Source organism: Galeopterus variegatus, unplaced genomic scaffold (genome assembly GCF_000696425.1).
Source record: "Galeopterus variegatus unplaced genomic scaffold, G_variegatus-3.0.2 Scaffold4181, whole genome shotgun sequence".
NCBI lineage: Eukaryota > Metazoa > Chordata > Mammalia > Dermoptera > Cynocephalidae > Galeopterus > Galeopterus variegatus.
In genome coordinates, this window is record NW_007730292.1 from 204,402 (window position 1) to 222,104 (window position 17,703).

Sequence of the window (17,703 nt, forward strand, 5' to 3'; positions counted from 1 at the left end):
GAAATGATAAAATATATTATGAAATCTAAAAGTATCAAATAACAAAATAGTACCATATTATTGGATAATGTCAAAGTGAAGAACAATACCCAGAGAAATCATTCTGGGGAAATTTGATTTTTTTTATTTTTTATTTTTTATTTTTTTTTCCTTTTTGTCTTTTTTTTCGTGTCCGGCAACGGATCGCAACCCTCAGTGTCACACCCGTACCGGACCGGGACCGGCAACGGGATCGCAACCCTCGGCGTCGCGCCCGCACCTCGCTCAGCCAGTGAGCCGGAACCGGTCTGTATGTGGGATCCGAACCCTTGGCGGGAGCGCCGCCGCGCCCCCAAGCGGTGCACTGTAGCAGTGCGTCACCGGGCCGGCCCAAAATTTGATTTTTTTAAAGCTATGTCTACAGCTCACTTAAGGAAGGGCATCAAATAGGGGATTTTTCCCTCATGCATTAAAGACTGCACAAGGCTACATCATCAATATAAGGGTGAAAGATAAGTAACCTTTCCCATACCTCTACCAACAGGTTACAGCATGGACATTTGTCTTGGTGATGAGGCAAACAACCACAAAGCCACCATTGAGAAGTGGTAACCACAAATCACCCCTCATATATTTGCAGCCCAAATTAATGTTACTAGCATGGTTCAAAAATCCTCAAACTATAAATTTAGTTCATAGTGGCCTTAGACTGGTGATACTGGCAATTACGTGGAAGAAAAAAAAAAAAAACACTCTCAAGAGAAATTCACTTCATCCTGGAACTCAAAAGTTCCACGAAAATTATTTTGAAGGAAAAAGAGCAGCTTATTGTCAAAGAAAAATAAACACACAAAAAACAGGCACCATGATCAAAAAACAGTGGAAATAGCAGACAGCAGAAACAGATCTGAGAGGACTTTAGATAATGGAATTATCATACTCAACTATATTTACTAGGTATAAAGAAAGGCTTAAAAACATCTGCAGGGAAGAGTAATTTATTATTATTTTTTAAAAAACAAGCTAGAATATTTGAAAAAAAAAAGACAGAAATTCCAGAAATGAAAAAAATCTTTCAATTAAAACAAAGATGCAATGTATGGATTTTATAGCATATTAGAAACAGTTAAAAAAGAGGGTTTTAAAACTGTAAAAGAAAAAAAAAGCTGAGGAAATAAAGCTAAATCAAATCAGAGGAAAGATGAAAAATATGAAAGTGGTATGAATAGACATGGAGGATAAAGTGAGATGGCCTAACATACATCTTATCCGAATTCCAGGAGTTCATTTATTTAATAAATATTGTTTAGCAAATACTCTTGCCAGAAACTTTGCTAAATGCTGGTGAAGAAGAAGGCAAATGCATTTTCTGCTTGCTGAGTGGCTTGTGAACAGCACTGAACACTCAGTTGAGACTGGCTGCTTCAATCCACACTCTCACCAGCAGTGCCCCAGAGCACCCATTTCCCACAGTCTCATCAGCTCTGTTATTATTCAGCTGTAATCTTTCCCAATTGTTAGGTGGAATAAATTTTACCTCATTTTTTAATTTGTATTTTCTTTATTATGAGTGAGGTCAGTCATTATTCCTACCTTTATTAACTATGTACTTATCTTTCTCTTTCTGTAAACTGGCTTTTCCTTTTGTTTTTATTAAGCTTCCGATGTCTTTCTATTGGTATATGAGTTTGGGGGACATTAACTAAATAGGCATCCCTTAAACACATCCCTTCCTTTGAATATCAGTGCCTTGTTGAGTGCTGTTCTCTGCCTCCAGTGCTCTTTTCCATCTTTTGCTACTTGGAAGATCCTACTCATCTCTGTAGTCCCAGCTGAAAATATCACCCATTCTGTGGTTCCTTCTGAGACAACCCTCCTCTTAACAACCAGGATTAGATGCTTCTTTACTTCTTTTCCCAGAGAATTTACTATACATCTCTTGTATAGTACCTCTACTATAGATAAAATATTAAAAGTAGAAAGTTAAAAATATATAGTCAAAATTCCTCCTCTAGGTAGCATGGAGTAATTTGAGACAGACTAATGCTTCATTCAGGAACAACTAGAAAAGCCTGAAAAAATATAAATGTTTTCTTAAATAGGCTACAAAAATGATTAACAGTAAAAAAAAAAAAAAAAAAAAAAAAAAAAAAAAAGAAAGAAGAAGAGAAAAAAATTAGGCTACATTAAGAAATTAATTAAATTAAATTAAACCAAATTAAAATTAAGAACTCTTCAGCAAAAGACAACCTTAAGAAAGTGAAAATGTAAGTCACGAAGTGGCAGAGGATATTAGCAATATATATATTTGACAACGAGCTCATCCAAAAGATTTAAGGAACTCCTATACCTCAGTAAGAGAAAGCCATGACTGAATTAAAAAGTGGGCAAAAGACTTAAACAGACTCTACAAAAAGAAAATGTGAATATAGAGAATAAGCATATTAAAAAGTGTTTAATTCCATTGGTCATCAGGAAAATCCAAATTCAACCCACCATGCAATAGCACTATACACACATCAAAATTATCAAAATGAAAAAGACAGATAATGCTAAGTATTTTCCAGAATGTGCAACAACTGGAACTCACACTGCTGGTGAGAGTGTAAAGCAGTACAAATGAATGTATATGCATCACACAATTCAGCAATTCTCTTTGGTGATTACTCAATGGAACTGTGCATATATGCTTATGACTCAATAAAAGTCATATATGCTTATGACGTACTTCAAAAAGTTCATGGAAACAAAAACAAAACAAAACAAAAACAAAAAAAACAAAAAAAAAAAGGGCCGGCCCGGTGGCGCACTGCTACAGTGTGCCGCTTGGGAAGCGCAGCGGCGCTCCCGCCGAGGGTTCGGATCCCACATACAGACCAGCTGCTCACTGGCTGAACGAGGAGCGGGGGCAACACCGAGGGTTGCGATCCCATTGCCGGTCAGTGTGCCGCTTGGGAAGCGCAGCGGCGCTCCCGCCGAGGGTTCGGATCCCACATACAGACCAGCTGCTCACTGGCTGAACAAGGAGCGGGGGCAACACCGAGGGTTGCGATCCCATTGCCGGTCCCGGTCCGGTACAGGCGCGACACTGAGGGTTGCGATCCGTTGCCGGTCACGAAAAAAAAAAAAAAGTTCATGGAAAAATGAAATTAAAAGACAATACAAATCTTTCCACGAACTTTCTCAAGATCTCTTATATATTCTAATTAAATCATCGCCACAATCAGGATAATGAACAGATCCATCACCCCCAAAAGTTTTCTTGAGTACATTCGTAATCCCTGCCTTCCTTTCATGCCCCCCCACCTCTGATCTACTTTCTGTCACCCTACAGTAGTTTAGTAAATTTTCTAGAATTTAGTAAATTTCCTAGAATCTTCTATCAATGGCATCATATAGTATGTATTCTTTTTTGTCTGGCTTCTTTAACTCAGCCGGACTGAGGCTTATTCATGTTGTAGTATTGATCAGTAGTTCATCCTTTATTCCCAGTAGTATTCCATTGTATGGATCTACCACAGTTACTTCATTCATTCACCCATTGATAGACATTTGGACCTCACAAGGATAAATTACAACCCATGTCTGTGTCTCCCCTCCATCTCAATGTTGTGGGTAACCTGCTGATGAAGCTGGTGCCTTTTGACACACCTGGCCACAACTGGCCCAGGACTTAGAGAAGCTGAAGGAGGGGATGTGATGGGAGCTATAGGATCTTCAAGCCAGCCATTTCCCATTCCACAAAGTGAGCCAGCAGGTCAGCGAGAATGTGCATGCACTGGGCAACATGAGCTATGGTAAGATAATCTTCCAAGTGTGATGGCTCCAGCTCCACTATGCCCTACCAAATCTCATACAGATTTTCCTGCTGGCCAACCCTAACCCAGACCATACAGAGAAGAGAAACCTTGAGAAATGTAGTTCCAGCTTAACTAAGCTGACATTATAAAACCACCACATGGGTCAAGAGCCCCTGGCATTTGGGAGGGGCATAGGCCAGAGGCCTATTAGTTCTAGGATTGCCAAACTCTCCAACTCCACGCCCCGATATAAGTCCTCATTTCCCTTCCAAAAAGGGAAGTCTTGGAGCCACAGATCTTGTTACTGAATCGAACTTGGGCTCATTCACCTGAGCATAGCTAAGCCAATACACTCACACTGATTTGTGGTGAGAGAAACTAGGTGTTTAATTACAGGACCTAGTAATTGGAGCAGGGGCAGCTAATGTTGAAAATCTTGAGCTCCTCAAAAGTTCACCAGCAGAGATTTTTAAAGGGAAACCTTGTGGGTTGGGGTTGGGGCTGGGTGAGTAGCCTGTTTTTTCTTATTAGTTGAATCTCAGAAGACAAAGGAAGAGCTCTGGGACCCCGTCCATCCATCTTCTGGCTCCAATCAGTCTGATGTCCTCTAGTCCACATTTGGTCAGCATTTTCATCTGGTGGGAAAACTTGGGTCTCATTCCCTGTAAAAACATCTCAAAGACACATGTCAAGGATATCATCCTTGATCCTTGGAGTCTAGCGGCTCCCTCCTATTGCTTAGGCTGCATCACATGTGCTCCGCTGTTTCTTTGTACTGCTTTCCTCCAATACTAGTCATAAAACTCAGCTCCCCGACTGTTAGTTGGAGAGCCCAATTCCCAGATTTTAAATCACTTCAATTTGGGCTCCAAGGCCACAAGTCACTTTTACCAAGGAGGGGTACCTGCTTGGTTTCAGTCTTGAGCACAGTTTCATTCAGCCAGGCAAACTCTACACTCAAGCTCCCCATCCTCACATCAGGAATTCTCCACTTGGGGACACTGTTCTGGTGTAAATTCTTGACTACCAGAGACCAAGTGTTTTGTTCCAGAATGAAATGAGCTTGGCTCCATCTGCCCCCAAGGCCAGTGACTTTTTTTCACTATGGGGGCCTAAATAGAAATTTAGATAAAAGAGACCAAACCAAGACTTCTTTCGAGCCTGGACAGATAATAAATGGTGCGTGGGGCAGGGGAGAAAGGGTTATCTGGGAAAGTTTTTCATAAAAAGTGACATTTAAGAAGAATCTTAAACAGACCTGAGAATCTCTACCTCTTTTAACTGTCATCTCATTTTTCTGTTTCTGTTCTCAGCCAAGGTGTTTTTGTTTTTTTACAGTTCCTTGGAAGAAAATTCTACATGCGACTCCACTTCCTTACAATCTGGTCATCACTGCCTTGAAAATAAATACTTTGGCAAAGGACACCAAGGACCCTCATGGCTAAGTCCAAAGGACATTTGACTCCACACGCTCTTTGTACTCCCCCAAATTCTCTGAGCCATTTGAGGGGCACTGCCTTTGTATTCTCTTCAAATGTACATGTCCTCTGCAGGTCTGTCCTTGGGTGATCTCCTTAACTAACCTGATGTTAACTCCGACCTGCGCGTTAATGAGTTCTCAATCTGCATCTCCAGCTTGGGAGATGAAACTCTCCCCAGAGTTTCCCAGAACATCTTTGCCCTAACAACCTAGAGGCACTTCAAACTCAACATATCCCAAACCGAACCTTCATTATTTTTACCCTAAAGCTCCACTTCCTGTTTTCTCTAACTCAAGTTATGGCACCTCCCCATCCCCCACCCACCCCTTAGTCAATTGAGTTAGAGCTCTAGGAATCAAATTTTTAAAAATTACAACTCGTAATAATACATTTATATGGTTTGAAAATCACAACTATATAAATATGCATACATTGAGAAATCTTACTCCCACCTTTGCTCCCATCTATACCAGTCTTCCTATTGCCTATAGGTAACTAGTTTTCTTAGTTTCCTAGGTGAGCTAGGCTCACCACTGTTTCTTTGTGCTAAGACAAGAAAATATTCTTATTTTTATCCTTCCTTATATATACATTAGGTAGATATACACATTATAACACATAGATAGATAGACAGATATAAATACATTAGATACACTTTCAGCACCTTGCATTTTTTACTTAACATATCTCGGAGATCTTGAAGCTTCCTTCCTTTTTTTTTATTTTTGGCAGCTGGCCAGGACCTTGGCATTATCAGCACCTTGCTCTAACCAACTGAGCTAACCAGACAGCTTCCTTCCTTTTTATAGCTGCATAGTGTTCCGTTATATGGATGTGTCATAGTTTATTCATCCAAGCTCTTATTGATGGGCCCTTGTTTCTACTGTTTTGCAATGCCAACAGTGTTGCAGTGTAACCCTCTACATATATGTGTGTATAATATTTGTAAGATAAATTCCCAGAATTTCCTGGGTCAAAGAGTAAACACATTTGTGATTTTGGTACATATTGCCAAATATAAATAAGGGTTAAGACAATTTTGTAATTATTCCAGCAACATACAGAGTTCTTGTTTCCCCCATATTTTTATCAAGAGACTGTTAAATTTTTGAATTTTTTTTTTGGTGGCAAATTGGATAGGTAAGAAATGGTATCCCAGTACTTTTTAAATTTGTATATCTCATATTATGAGTGAAATTGAGCATAATTTTATATGTTTAATAGCATTTGTATTTTTTTCTATATACGTGCATTTTTCTCTTGTATTGTTGGCCTTTTTCTCTGCAATTTCTAGGTGTTCTTCATCTATTAGCAAAATTAATCCTTTATCGGTGATGTATTTTCCCCAGATTTGCCTTTTGATTTTTTGCTCATAATACTTTTCTGGGCAGAAGTTTTTGATAATATTTATCCATCTTTGCTTTCATAGCTTCTGGGTTTGAGTTATAACTAGAAAGAACTTTCCCATTTCAAGGTTATAAAAGAATTCTTCCAGTTTTTCTTTTGACATTTTTACAAAGGTTTCATGTTTTACATTTTAATCTTCTATCCATTTTGAGTTTGCCCCAGCATGTGGTGTAAGGTATAGACCCAGCATTTTATTTTTCCAGATGACCAACTAGTTGTCTGTTTTTAAAAAGTCCATTCTTAAATCATGTCAAAGGGATACCTGCACGCCCATGTTCATCGCAGCTCTGTTTACAATAGTCAAGATATGGAACCAACTTAAATGTGCATAGAGGGACCACTGGATAAGGAGGCTGTGGTATATATACACTATGGAATACTACTCTACCATAAAAAAGAATGAAATTCTGCCATTCACAACAACATGGATGAGCTTGGAGAAACTTATGTTGAGTGAAATAAACAAAGCACAGACGGAAAAATACCGCCCATCCTCATTCATATGTGAGAGCTAAGAGAGAAGGAAAGAAAGAAAGACTATAGTGGTATGTTGGACTCGCAGAGGGGGAGAGCATACCTAGGGATACAAAGTGGAGTGGGGGAAAAGTGGATGGGGAGGGAGGTTGGGGATTAATTGGGTGGAGGACACGGGGTTTAATCACAATATGTAATAATGGGCATGCTGCCAGTATTGTTCTGACCATCACATCTTGCGCACGAGTGGTGACCAGGTCAGCTTTGTACTCCATGAATATTCATAACAAAAAAGAAAAAAAAAGTCCATTCTTATGAGATGTGGCCTTTGCCATTCACTAAATTACTCCATCCTCTTGATCACCTTCCAGATCCAATCAATCCTCAAACCTTGCCAGTTTTACCTCCCAAAATAGGTTTCATATCCAAACTTTCCTTGCAATCCCTAGTCTCACTGGCTTCCCCAGTTCTCTCATCATTTCTCTCCTGGATTGCATTTTTAAACTTGTTTTGCCTCATCAGTCAGTCTTCTCATTTCCCACTCCCCTTCTGTCTTTCTCTACGGTTTTCCCACAGCATCTTCCTAAAATCTGTTCAATGAGATAGGAGGATGGAAGAGACTATAGCTAACAGGCATGAGTAATGCCATTTTCTCGAGGGACGACTTCAAACCTCTCATGTAATCCTTAACTTTAAAAATGACAACACGGTCAGACAAGGATCAGGGGATCTGACCTTCCGCAAAAAATGAATTACTGAAAGGTGAACATTAATCATCCATAGGCATGAAGAACCTGAAATTTCGTTGTACAATAGATTGACGTAAATGATAAACTGCTGCATAAAAGTAGTGTTATAGTTGAGCAACCTTAGAAAGAATTATAAAAACCCTCACCCCAAAGAACAAAGGTGTCTATCATTCTCATCTCAGAGGGGAGACTGCTGCTTTGTCTGTGAAGTAGCTTTCGTTCAAGAAACTCTACTCGGCTTGCTCTTGCGTTTTCTTGCGCAAAGACAAGAACCCTCTTGGCGAGGGGCTGGAGGCCCTCCCTCTTTGGGGGTCTCGCGCTGTCGGGCAACACCTACGCCTCGCACAGTGCACCTGTGGCTCGGAACAGACAAGTGTTGGCTGACCGGACTCTACAGCTCCTTAAAGGAACGGCCGCATCCGGTCGTGTGGCTGGACATACGCGGAGTCCTTTCCACAGAGGGAAAGCAGGTGCAAAAGCGCGGAGGCGCCAAGGAGCCTGGCGACCGAGAACCTCGACCAGGACAGTTAGTCCCAGGAGAGGAGCCTCTGGTGGTCCTGCAGTGCTCAGCTCCAAACGGCCCGCCGAGACGAGCGACCATGGAGACGCACCTCCGAGCCCTCCGAGCGTCCTAGAGAGGAAACGGAAGGGGCCCTCCCGTTACGCACCTGTCTGACAGCGTCCGCGCTTCACTTCCGGTTCGCGGAGGGCACGGCGGAGACCGGCGCGCGTGCGGAACCGCGGTTGAGAGCTGGGTCAGGGCAGTGGCGAGCGGCGAGGGCGGTTGTGACGGCGCGGGGGTCCGGGCTGCGGGGCTGCTGCGGGCCTCGGCGGCAGCGGGGCTGCGCCGGAGCCCATCTGCCTCAGCCCAGCACTGGCTGCGGGCGGCGGCGCGTCTCTCGGAGCTGCCCCCCGCGGCACCGAGGCCCTGTGGGGGGAAGGGCCGCGCCGCGTAGGCGCAGGTAGGTGCGAGGCTGATCCCGCCCGGCCAGGCTTGGCCTAATGCAGCGGTGTCCTGGAACCCGAGGAGATCTTGAACCAGAGCGGAAATCTTTGGAAAGCGAAAGTAATCATTCTAGAACAAGGCGTAGGACACTTAAGAATAGCTACGAGGCACCTTGTTTGTCGGGTGCCAGAGATAAAGGTGAATGAGGACCTTTCTTGCATTCAGGGGATCTGGTAGACGGATCGGTAACATGGTAAACATGTGCACTATAGTGCAATAAATGCGCTAATGGAGTGAACAAATGCAGTAGCTAGAAAGTCATGAAGGAGGAATCTCAATTGATGGAGCAGAGAAAATGAATAGGCTGAAGTTTAAGGGGAGTAGAAAAATACACGAAATACCTAATAGAGTATTTAGCAGAAGCTCAGGGCGTGTGTCCTGGTTGCGGTTGCTCATTCTCTGCTGGCAATTACGGTGACAGGTGGAGCCCTTTTCTGCTGCTTTGAGCTTCGAGGTCTGTCTCCCCAGCCTAGGTCCTCCCCCCACTCCCCCGATGGAGGTAAATAGGACTCATCCTCCAGTCTACTACAAGCCTCTTCTTTCTCATGAGTACTCGGACTTATATTAATCTTTCTCTTTTCGACTTCCCATGTTTCTTATCTGTCCTGTGTATTTTGGGAGACAGACTTTGGCCAGTCATCATCATCTAACCTTTTTTTTCCCATCTGAAAAGTAGGGGGAGTAGTATTCAGTGTACAGAATTGTTTTAAGTATTAAATGAAGTATGTTTTCACATGTTTTCTAAATGGTAAAGCTATTCAAGTTAGAAATTTTTTGGTCACCTATAATGGTACATATGTTGCTCCATTGTCTTGTTTAGGCTGAGCACACTATCACATCCAAGGTACCAGCAAGTCTTTTGGTTTTATCTCCAAAATATGTCTTGATTTTGTGTGCTTCTTTGCCACCACCCTGATCTAAGCCCCTATCATCTCCTGTTTGAACCACTGTAAGTACCACTTCTCTTCTTGCCCCTCTAATGTGTTCTCTGTTGACACACAGGCAGAATGATTTTTGTAAAATATGTAGCTCCCCACTAAACTAAGAAATAAGAATAAAGCCCATAAACCTTTTTTTTTTTTTCTTTTTTGGCAGCTGGCCGGGGCAGGGATCAAACCCTGGACCTTGGTGTTATCAGTACCACACTCCAACCAACTGAGCTAACTGGCCAGCCCAAGGTCGTAATTCTTACTGTGACCCAGGCCCTGGCTAATTTGGTTTCTGCCTACGTCTCCTACCTCTTTTCATGCAGCTCTGCCCCTCAGTCACTCTGTTGAAGCCACACTGGTCTTTGGTGTGTTCTTGGACATGCAGAGAAATTTCTAGCCTCAGGGCTTTGCCTGGAATGCTGTTCGAATGATTGGTTTGGTCTCCTCCTTTGAGTTTCAACCTAAGTATCATGTCTTCAGAAAAGCCTTCTCCAAGTCAGTTGTCCCCCATTAACAGAGCACTCTGCTTATTTCCTTTCTAGAACTTATCCCCACTTGCAATTTTTATTTTCTTACATTTGATGTTCTCTGCTGCACATGACTTTCAAGAGGGCAGGCTCTTTGCCTGTCTTGTTCTCTATTGTATGTCTACTTTTGGTATGCCTGGCATGTCTATATGTGAGGGTACTTTTAAAGTTTGTGGGAAAGTAGAATTAAAAGATACTCAGATCTTTCCATGAACTTTCTGAAGTACCTTTGTGTATGTGTGAGTGTGTGCACTGAATGTATGTTTCCTTTAGTATTGCAAGAGGGGGCCCTGGTGACTAACCCTGTTATAACCCATTTTATGTTGTTTCCTGATTGTAGTGTTATTGCCCCAATGAGATCCTAAGCTGTTTGTGGGTGTAAGCTAAATCTTTCACATTTTCTGTTTACTCTCTGCACCCAGTAGGTGCTTAGCAAATACTTACTGAATTGAATTGACATAACTTTCAGGATATATGTTTGGTCTTTTGAAAATGCCTCATAGAAGGTAATTACCATGTTCTCCAGCAGAGTATTTGTTGATATAGAGACGGAACTGGGATGGACTGACCTTTCATGTGTCTCATGTTCTCAAAAGGTTCATTTATGCCGTCATCTCAGTCTTCTAGGAGGGACTTGTGAAGATGCTTAAAGAGCATCCAGGGATGGCGGAAGGTCCTCAGCAGCAGATGGGTGCTCCTGTGGTGAAACTGGAGAAAGAGTTGCCGTGGGGCAGGGGAAGGGAAGACCCTAGTCCTGAGATGTTTCGTCTGAGATTTCGGCAGTTCCGATACCAGGAGGCAGCTGGACCCCAGGAAGCCCTCAGGGAGCTCCAGGAGCTCTGTCGCCAGTGGCTGCGGCCAGAGCTGCACACCAAGGAGCAGATCCTGGAGTTGCTGGTGCTGGAGCAGTTCCTGACCATCCTGCCCCGGGAGTTCTACACCTGGATTCGGGAGCAGGGCCCGGAGAGCGGCAAAACCCTGGTGGCCATGGTGGAGGACCTGATGGAGAGAGCGCCTGAGGCCAAGGCGGTGGGTGAGAAGGGGGTCCAGGTCTGGTGCTGTGGTGGTGGGAAGGGAGTGTTAAAGGGTTGAGAAGTTTGAGGACTTGGTGGGAGTGGATGAGGCACAGAACCTCTCTGCCCTGCTCCCAGACTCCCTGAGGTACTTTTTGGAGAGTGGTGGAGTTTCCAGCAAGAAAAGCCATTCCCAGAGAAGATGCTGGGGTGTGGAAGGGCCTGAAGCCTCTACTGGTCATCCGGGTAGAGGACTGGCCATATATCTCTTGTGAGCCCCAGGCCCAAAGAAGGCCCTTGTGATTATTTTTAGAGTCCCTCACAGACCCAGCCCACCTTTGGGTAGAGATGCCCATGGGAATGCAGGGAATCCCCCTTGGTGAATATTCTTTCTGAGAAGAGTTGTCCTTAGTGCTCTTTTCATGGCAGGGACATCGGCTCATAGGGCTCCTATAGTGATTCTGTGGTGCTGTTCTTATGATATCATGTAACTTTGCACTACAGGTGTTTCCTTAGGACTCTGGCCACGTGTCTGTCACTCTGTAGTACAGTCACCTGACTTATAACTGGGAAAGGAGAACAGGACAGATGGTACTGTTTTGCTTGAAAATCATAATCGTGCCAAAGTTCAGCCTTCCTCCCACACTGCTATCATCCTTGATTACCTGTCTTTCTATAAAATCCTAAGAGAATTTTTTTTCTACTACCAACTCAGGAGGGGATGAGGAAGGGCCTTGTTTTTGTGAGTGCAACTTGTGTGATAGTCCTCCTGGTTTTCCTTGCTCTATTTAGGGCAACTGTTTCTTACTAGGTAACTCAGCAGAGTCTAGGTTTTTCATTTTTTATTTTCAGCTTCTGCAACTGGGAAATTTCCTTTTTCTAGTAGTGAGTGTATTGTGCTAACGTTCTCAGCAAGACAATATTTGGACTCTCTGATGTTATTCATGGTGAAATTTAATTGGTATCAAGGCAGGCAAAAGGGACCTTTGTCAAATGGCATGGGCAGATAAAAGTTGCTCAAGGGCCTGAAAGGAGTTTATCTTCCTTTCTATCTCCTCATCGGTGTCATGGGGAAGAGCTTACCTGGCTTTTTTCCCTCTCCCTTGAAGCTGGGATGGTTCTTTTCTTGGTTTTCTTTGTAGGTTTCCATTCAACTCCCTTCATAACAGCCTTGTCCATGCCTCATTCTAATTGATGTTGGAAACTGTTCTTAGGTTCCATGCCACGTGCAGGGAGAGCAGGAGGAGACAGCACTCTGCAGAGGCACGTGGGAGCCAGGTGTCCACCTGGGGCCAGTGGAGGTCAAGCCTGAGTGGGGGATGCCCCATGGGGAAGGAGTTCAAGGCCTTGACCAGGGCACCGAGGAGCAGCTCAGTCAGGACCCTGGAGGCGGGACGCAAGCTTTCCAGGAGCAGGGTAAGGTGCAAACAGTGAGGGGGTAAGGTCACAGAAAACTGTGCTTTGAGCTGACCCCTTTCCCTTGTTCTGGATAAATTAAATTACCTGCAAGGTGTAATTCTGAATTTTCCTGGCAACTTCCTCAGCCTCAGTAGGAAACAGATGAAGTGAAATTGTTTTCTCTACCTTGACTCTGGTTTCTTGAGGGGATATCTGGGATTATGTTCTCTTCTATTTTCTTCTCTTCTCCTCTCCCTCACATCCCTTTTAGAAACCATGAAGATATTTGCAGCTGACATGTGGGAATATATTTTAAGTGGGCAGACAAACCATATTCCTCAAAATAATATGTGACTTTATTTTGTTACTGAATCTCAGAGGGGGTTATTCCCAGAGTTTGACTAGGGAGCATTAATAGCCCTGAAGGGACAGGACTGGGGTGGTCTTCCCAGCTGAGAGCAGGGCAGGGGACACCCACACCCGGTGTGTGGGAAAGTGTGGCACCAAAGTTAATCTGTCTGGAGTCTCCTGTTTCCTGAGCGTGACGAGTGGGGGACACCTTTGAATGAGCTAACTGCAAGATGGTACTGATTCTTCTTGTGCTTTCTGTCCCTGCTCAGCACTGCCTGTTCTTCAGCCGGGTCCTGGCCTCTCCTCAATGAACACCAGAGACCAAGAGGTGGCAGCTGGGTTCCTTACGGCCAGATCCCAGGTGAGCTGTGACTCTGCTCCTGTAGAGACCATGATGTTGCTTTGACCATGGCTCACCTTCCCCAGGGTTTCTCAGCACAGCAAAGTGCCCTCTGCAAAGTCGAGTCCTTCTGCCTTTCTAGTTCTGCTGGACATGGTGATACTGTTTTCTCCTCTGTACCACCATTCCCAGTTGTTGATCTGCATTGAGCTTCATGCCTGGACCCTAAGCCACAGATTGACTCGTGTGTATCACTCTCATAATTGTGAGGAGGAGACGCTGATGACAGAAACCCCATAGACATAGATAGGCAGCAGTGGTTGGCCTGGCGGGAAGAGACCCTTTGTGGATGCCTGTATGGACGCTTGTGCTGCTGCTCTTCCTGTAGATGCCTTCTGGCTCCCCGACATCAGCATGAACATAGCTTTCTCAGGGTTGGGGCTCCCAGGAGTGCTGAGCAGAGTGATCTTTTCAGCCCACACTCGCCACCCCAGGAGTTTGGGCTTTGGTAACACTTGAGAACCTGCCACTAATGGGTGTAACTAAAGCCTAGATGGGGCACTCTTGCCACAGTTTAAATCTCTAATCTGAGGGTGCTGAGTGTTTCCAGGGAGGTGGGGGGTTTTCCGTGGCCCACCTTTTTGAAGGGGGTGAGTCTTAAAGAGTTTCTTGAAGTAAAGGTGTCATTTGACAGGAAAAAGAAGTGTGTCAATTATGACCTCAGTAAAGCCATATTTGGGTGAGGTTTGACTGGGGTATCATTTCCCATTCCTGTTTCCCAAGGATATGGTTTGGAGGGGATGCAGAATAACATCAGCGTTTTTTGATTTGGTCAGACCCTCCTTTTACTGTAATAGTTCTTCACAGTTTGTGAAGGGGAAAATGAGAATGTATTTCTTTTAATACAGCATTGTTCTTTACACAGGGCTTGCCTAAATATGAACTCACCTCTGAGGGAAAATCAGTTCTAGGGGAGGGGGTAGATATCAGCTTCCAGGCTCTGTCAGGCTTGAGGAGTGAGGGGAGGTGACTGCAGAGTAGAAATGTGGTTGTCAGGGGGCATTCTGAACCGCCACAACAGACACTTGAAAATGCACTGGTTCAAACAAGTCAGTTCCTCTCATTAAACTGTAGGTAGTGGTTCTGCTGTCAGGGCATCCAGCGACCAGATTCCTCTGTCTTCTTGCTCTGCTCTTCCCTGGTGGTGTCCCTGTGTTCATTCCCGCCTTGAGACTGCTCCTCCTTCAGGAGGATTTCTTTATCTATAGCAATCTCCTGTTGTTTCAGGGGCTGGGGCCATTTAAAGATATGGCCCTGGCCTTCCCTGAGGAGTGGAGGCACGTGACTCCAGCCCAGATAGACTGCTTTGGGGAATACGTGGAACCGCAGGACTGTGGAGTCTCTCCAGGTAAGACTATCTCCACCCTGCAGACGAAAACTGAGGGGTTTTGAAAGTTGCAGGTCAGGGTTCCTGCTGTAGCCTTAATGACAAAGGAAGGGAATTTCATGGCAGGTGAGTAAATGGTCCAGAGGAGAGAGCCTGGGCCAAGGAGTGTAAGGAGCTGGCTTGGTGCATGCCTGTGTCAAGAGAGGAGCCGACGATGGAACAGGAAGCATGAGGCAGTTATTCTGGGTGTAACGAGACAGGTTGGTTGGTAGGATCCCCAGACACCTGCTCTGTGTCTGTGATTGAAGGGTATGGAGGGCTTAAGAGCAAGAGGAAAGCAGCAAAAGCTGGAGCATCTTGTCCTCTTCATTCAGCAGGTACTTACTGAGTGCCCCTGGGTGCAGGCTGCAGGTAGTAGCTGAATGTTGGGGCAGGACAGGGGCAGGGCTAACGTGCATGAAACCGTCGTAGCAGGAGGAGGGGGGGAGAGAGAGTGAGAGAGAGAGGGGCACAAGGATGTGCAGTGGAGGTTTAGAAATGGGAGAGGTTGGTGTGGCCCACGTCACAGAGCCACCTGCCTTGAGTGGTGACTGGGTTGGATCTGGGTCGGAGCCTGGGAGGATGTGGCATTGCGTGCATGACAGGCACAGCCTGGGAGGATGCGTGCATGACAGGTGCTAACGGGAGGAGGAGCAGCAAGAATGTGCAGAAGGAAGGGTGGGGTGAGGGCCCCTTGGGGACAGCCAGCAGGGGCATTGCAGGGCTTGGGGCTGCCAGGGTGGGGAGCAGTGTAGAGAACCTCTGTGGGTGGAAGGAGGACAGCAATGGGGAGAGGGAAAAAATGTGGCTGGGAACGGTGCTCTCCTGGTTCCCTTCGAATTCTCTTCTTTTTTCTTTCGTGACTCCTTTGTGGGTTGTGCATTGACCACCCATCTGGACTGGCTGCACCTGGCCTTTCTCTTCTTGAAATGAGGAATGAGTGAGAGTATCATTGTGCTTCCTTCAGGACACAGGAGAATCCATCCTGGCTCTACTACTTACTAACCATGACCTTGGGCATCTCCCTTGACCTTTTCAAGTTTCAGTTTCCTCAGTGGTGAAGTGGGGCTAGTCATAGAAAACAGCCTCAGGGTGTTGTGAGGATGGAATGAGATAATATGCCGCAATGTGTGGCAAGTATCTAGTATTAGATATTTTTATTAGTTATATAAAGATTAAGTGACTCTTTCATGTGAGCATTCATTCATTTGTTCACCCACAGAGATTTATTTGGTACTTTGTGGCCAGTGCTCTAATAGTCACTACGAAGAAGAGTTAAAAGTAAAGGTGCTTGCCTCTAGGGTCTTAGAGTTCAGATGAAGAGGCCAAATGCATGTAAGAATGGTCATTTTGGAATAGAGTAAGGGACACTAGAGGGGGTTGGGAGACCTGGGTCCCGGGCAAGGTTGTCACACCATGACAGTGACGTGAGTGGCCAAAAGATGCCAGCACATTTTACATGAAGATGTGTGAGTGCTATAGTGGCAGAGGATGTGGACACCCTCAGGGATAGCTGCACAGAGCAGGGGCTCATGTGACATGCCCCACACAGAGGTACCATGTCCCAGCACCTTAATCCCCCTCAGAGATGCCCCTCTACCAGTGACGCTACTGTGTGGGGCAGGGATTCTGCCCTTTGTTCTCAGAGGGGTTTTACACCCTCCAGGCTGCTTCAGACTGTTCTAAAGGCTCTGGTTATGTGCTTGTCCTTTCACCAGCCCTTGTTTCAGAACACCCCAAGCACATCCCTAAGATTTTTTGCTGAGGCTGGGTGATGTGAAGGTCTTTGCCTGTGAGTACCATCCGCAGGCAGTCCCAGCTGTCAGGTCTTCCTGATTTGTTCCCATGTCATCCCAGCTCTTGCATGGACAACTGTGTGGGACTAGGCCTCTAAAGAGGAGGAGTGTGGGGAAGTGTTGGGCTAGATGATTTCTCAGGTCCCTTCCGGTTCTTGGTCTGTTCTCATTAGAGAATGATTAACTGCTAACCTTGTGGTCTGGACTGTAGTTGCAGTAAAGGGGGCCAATAGGATGGAGATGTAGGCCTGGAGCAGGAATTCTGAAGATGATTTGGAATAATTGAGGCAGAGAGTAGCATGTACATACACCTGACATAGGAATCTGTCAGCTTGTTCACAGGGTGGTGAGGGCCCTGGGGTGAAAGATGAGTGTTCAGAGGAGTAAGAAAGAGGCTGGGGTAGGTAGCAAGAGGCCAGGCATGGGGACTGTGGGCTCTTTCTTTTCTTAAACATTTTCAGCACAGAGTAATGTGATGAAAGCTTTACTTGAGGAAAGCTGGACTGATGGCAGGTACAGTCAGGCCACAGGGTTGAAGTCTTGTAGGCATGAAGGTAAGAGCAGGAACCATGCTTCTGGCCATGAAAGGGTGGGGGTAGGGGCAGTTACTAAAACGTGCTTCCAAGGACTGGGAGCGGATTGGCCATTGGAGAGGAAGGAGAAGAATCAAACAGGAGTCTAAGATCCTTGCTTAGGGGACTGGAAAAGTGATGTAGTTATTAAGAAGGAAGTGTTTTTCTAAGGGAGAGGGAGAATGGAGGGTTTCATTCATTGCATTCGAGATGCAAGTGGATGGGGCCGGCCCGGTGGCGCACTGCTACAGTGTGCCGCTTGGGAGTGCGGCGGCGCTCCTGCCGAGGGTTCGGATCCCACATACAGACCGGCCGCTCACTGGCTGAGCGAGGTGCGGGCGCAACACCGAGGGTTGCGATCCCGTTGCCGGTCCCCGGTCCGGTACGGGCGCGACACTGAGGGTTGTGATCCGTTGCCGGTCACGAAAAAAGACAAAAAAAAAAAAAAAAAAAAA

At 45.3% G+C, this 17,703-nt stretch overlaps 2 protein-coding genes across 3 annotated transcripts in view; both read left to right on the forward strand.

The window, feature by feature from the left end:
* The window catches only part of LOC103602518 (transmembrane protein 225-like), a 59,111-nt gene extending 53,780 nt beyond the window's left edge, over nt 1-5,331 (forward strand). The window contains exon 10 of the transcript XR_551539.1: nt 5,118-5,331. The gene's annotated coding sequence lies outside the window, so the exon portion shown is untranslated. The remainder of the gene's footprint in view (nt 1-5,117) is intronic.
* A 5,663-nt stretch (nt 5,332-10,994) lies between these two features.
* The window catches only part of ZSCAN25 (zinc finger and SCAN domain containing 25), an 11,199-nt gene continuing 4,490 nt past the window's right edge, over nt 10,995-17,703 (forward strand). The window contains exons 1-4 of one of the 2 annotated variants that reach the window (XM_008586939.1): nt 10,995-11,381; nt 12,580-12,781; nt 13,384-13,475; nt 14,742-14,862. In XM_008586939.1, the coding sequence (XP_008585161.1) occupies nt 10,995-11,381; nt 12,580-12,781; nt 13,384-13,475; nt 14,742-14,862 (802 nt within the window). The remainder of the gene's footprint in view (nt 11,382-12,579; nt 12,782-13,383; nt 13,476-14,741; nt 14,863-17,703) is intronic. The other variant, XM_008586940.1, reaches the window with a different exon arrangement.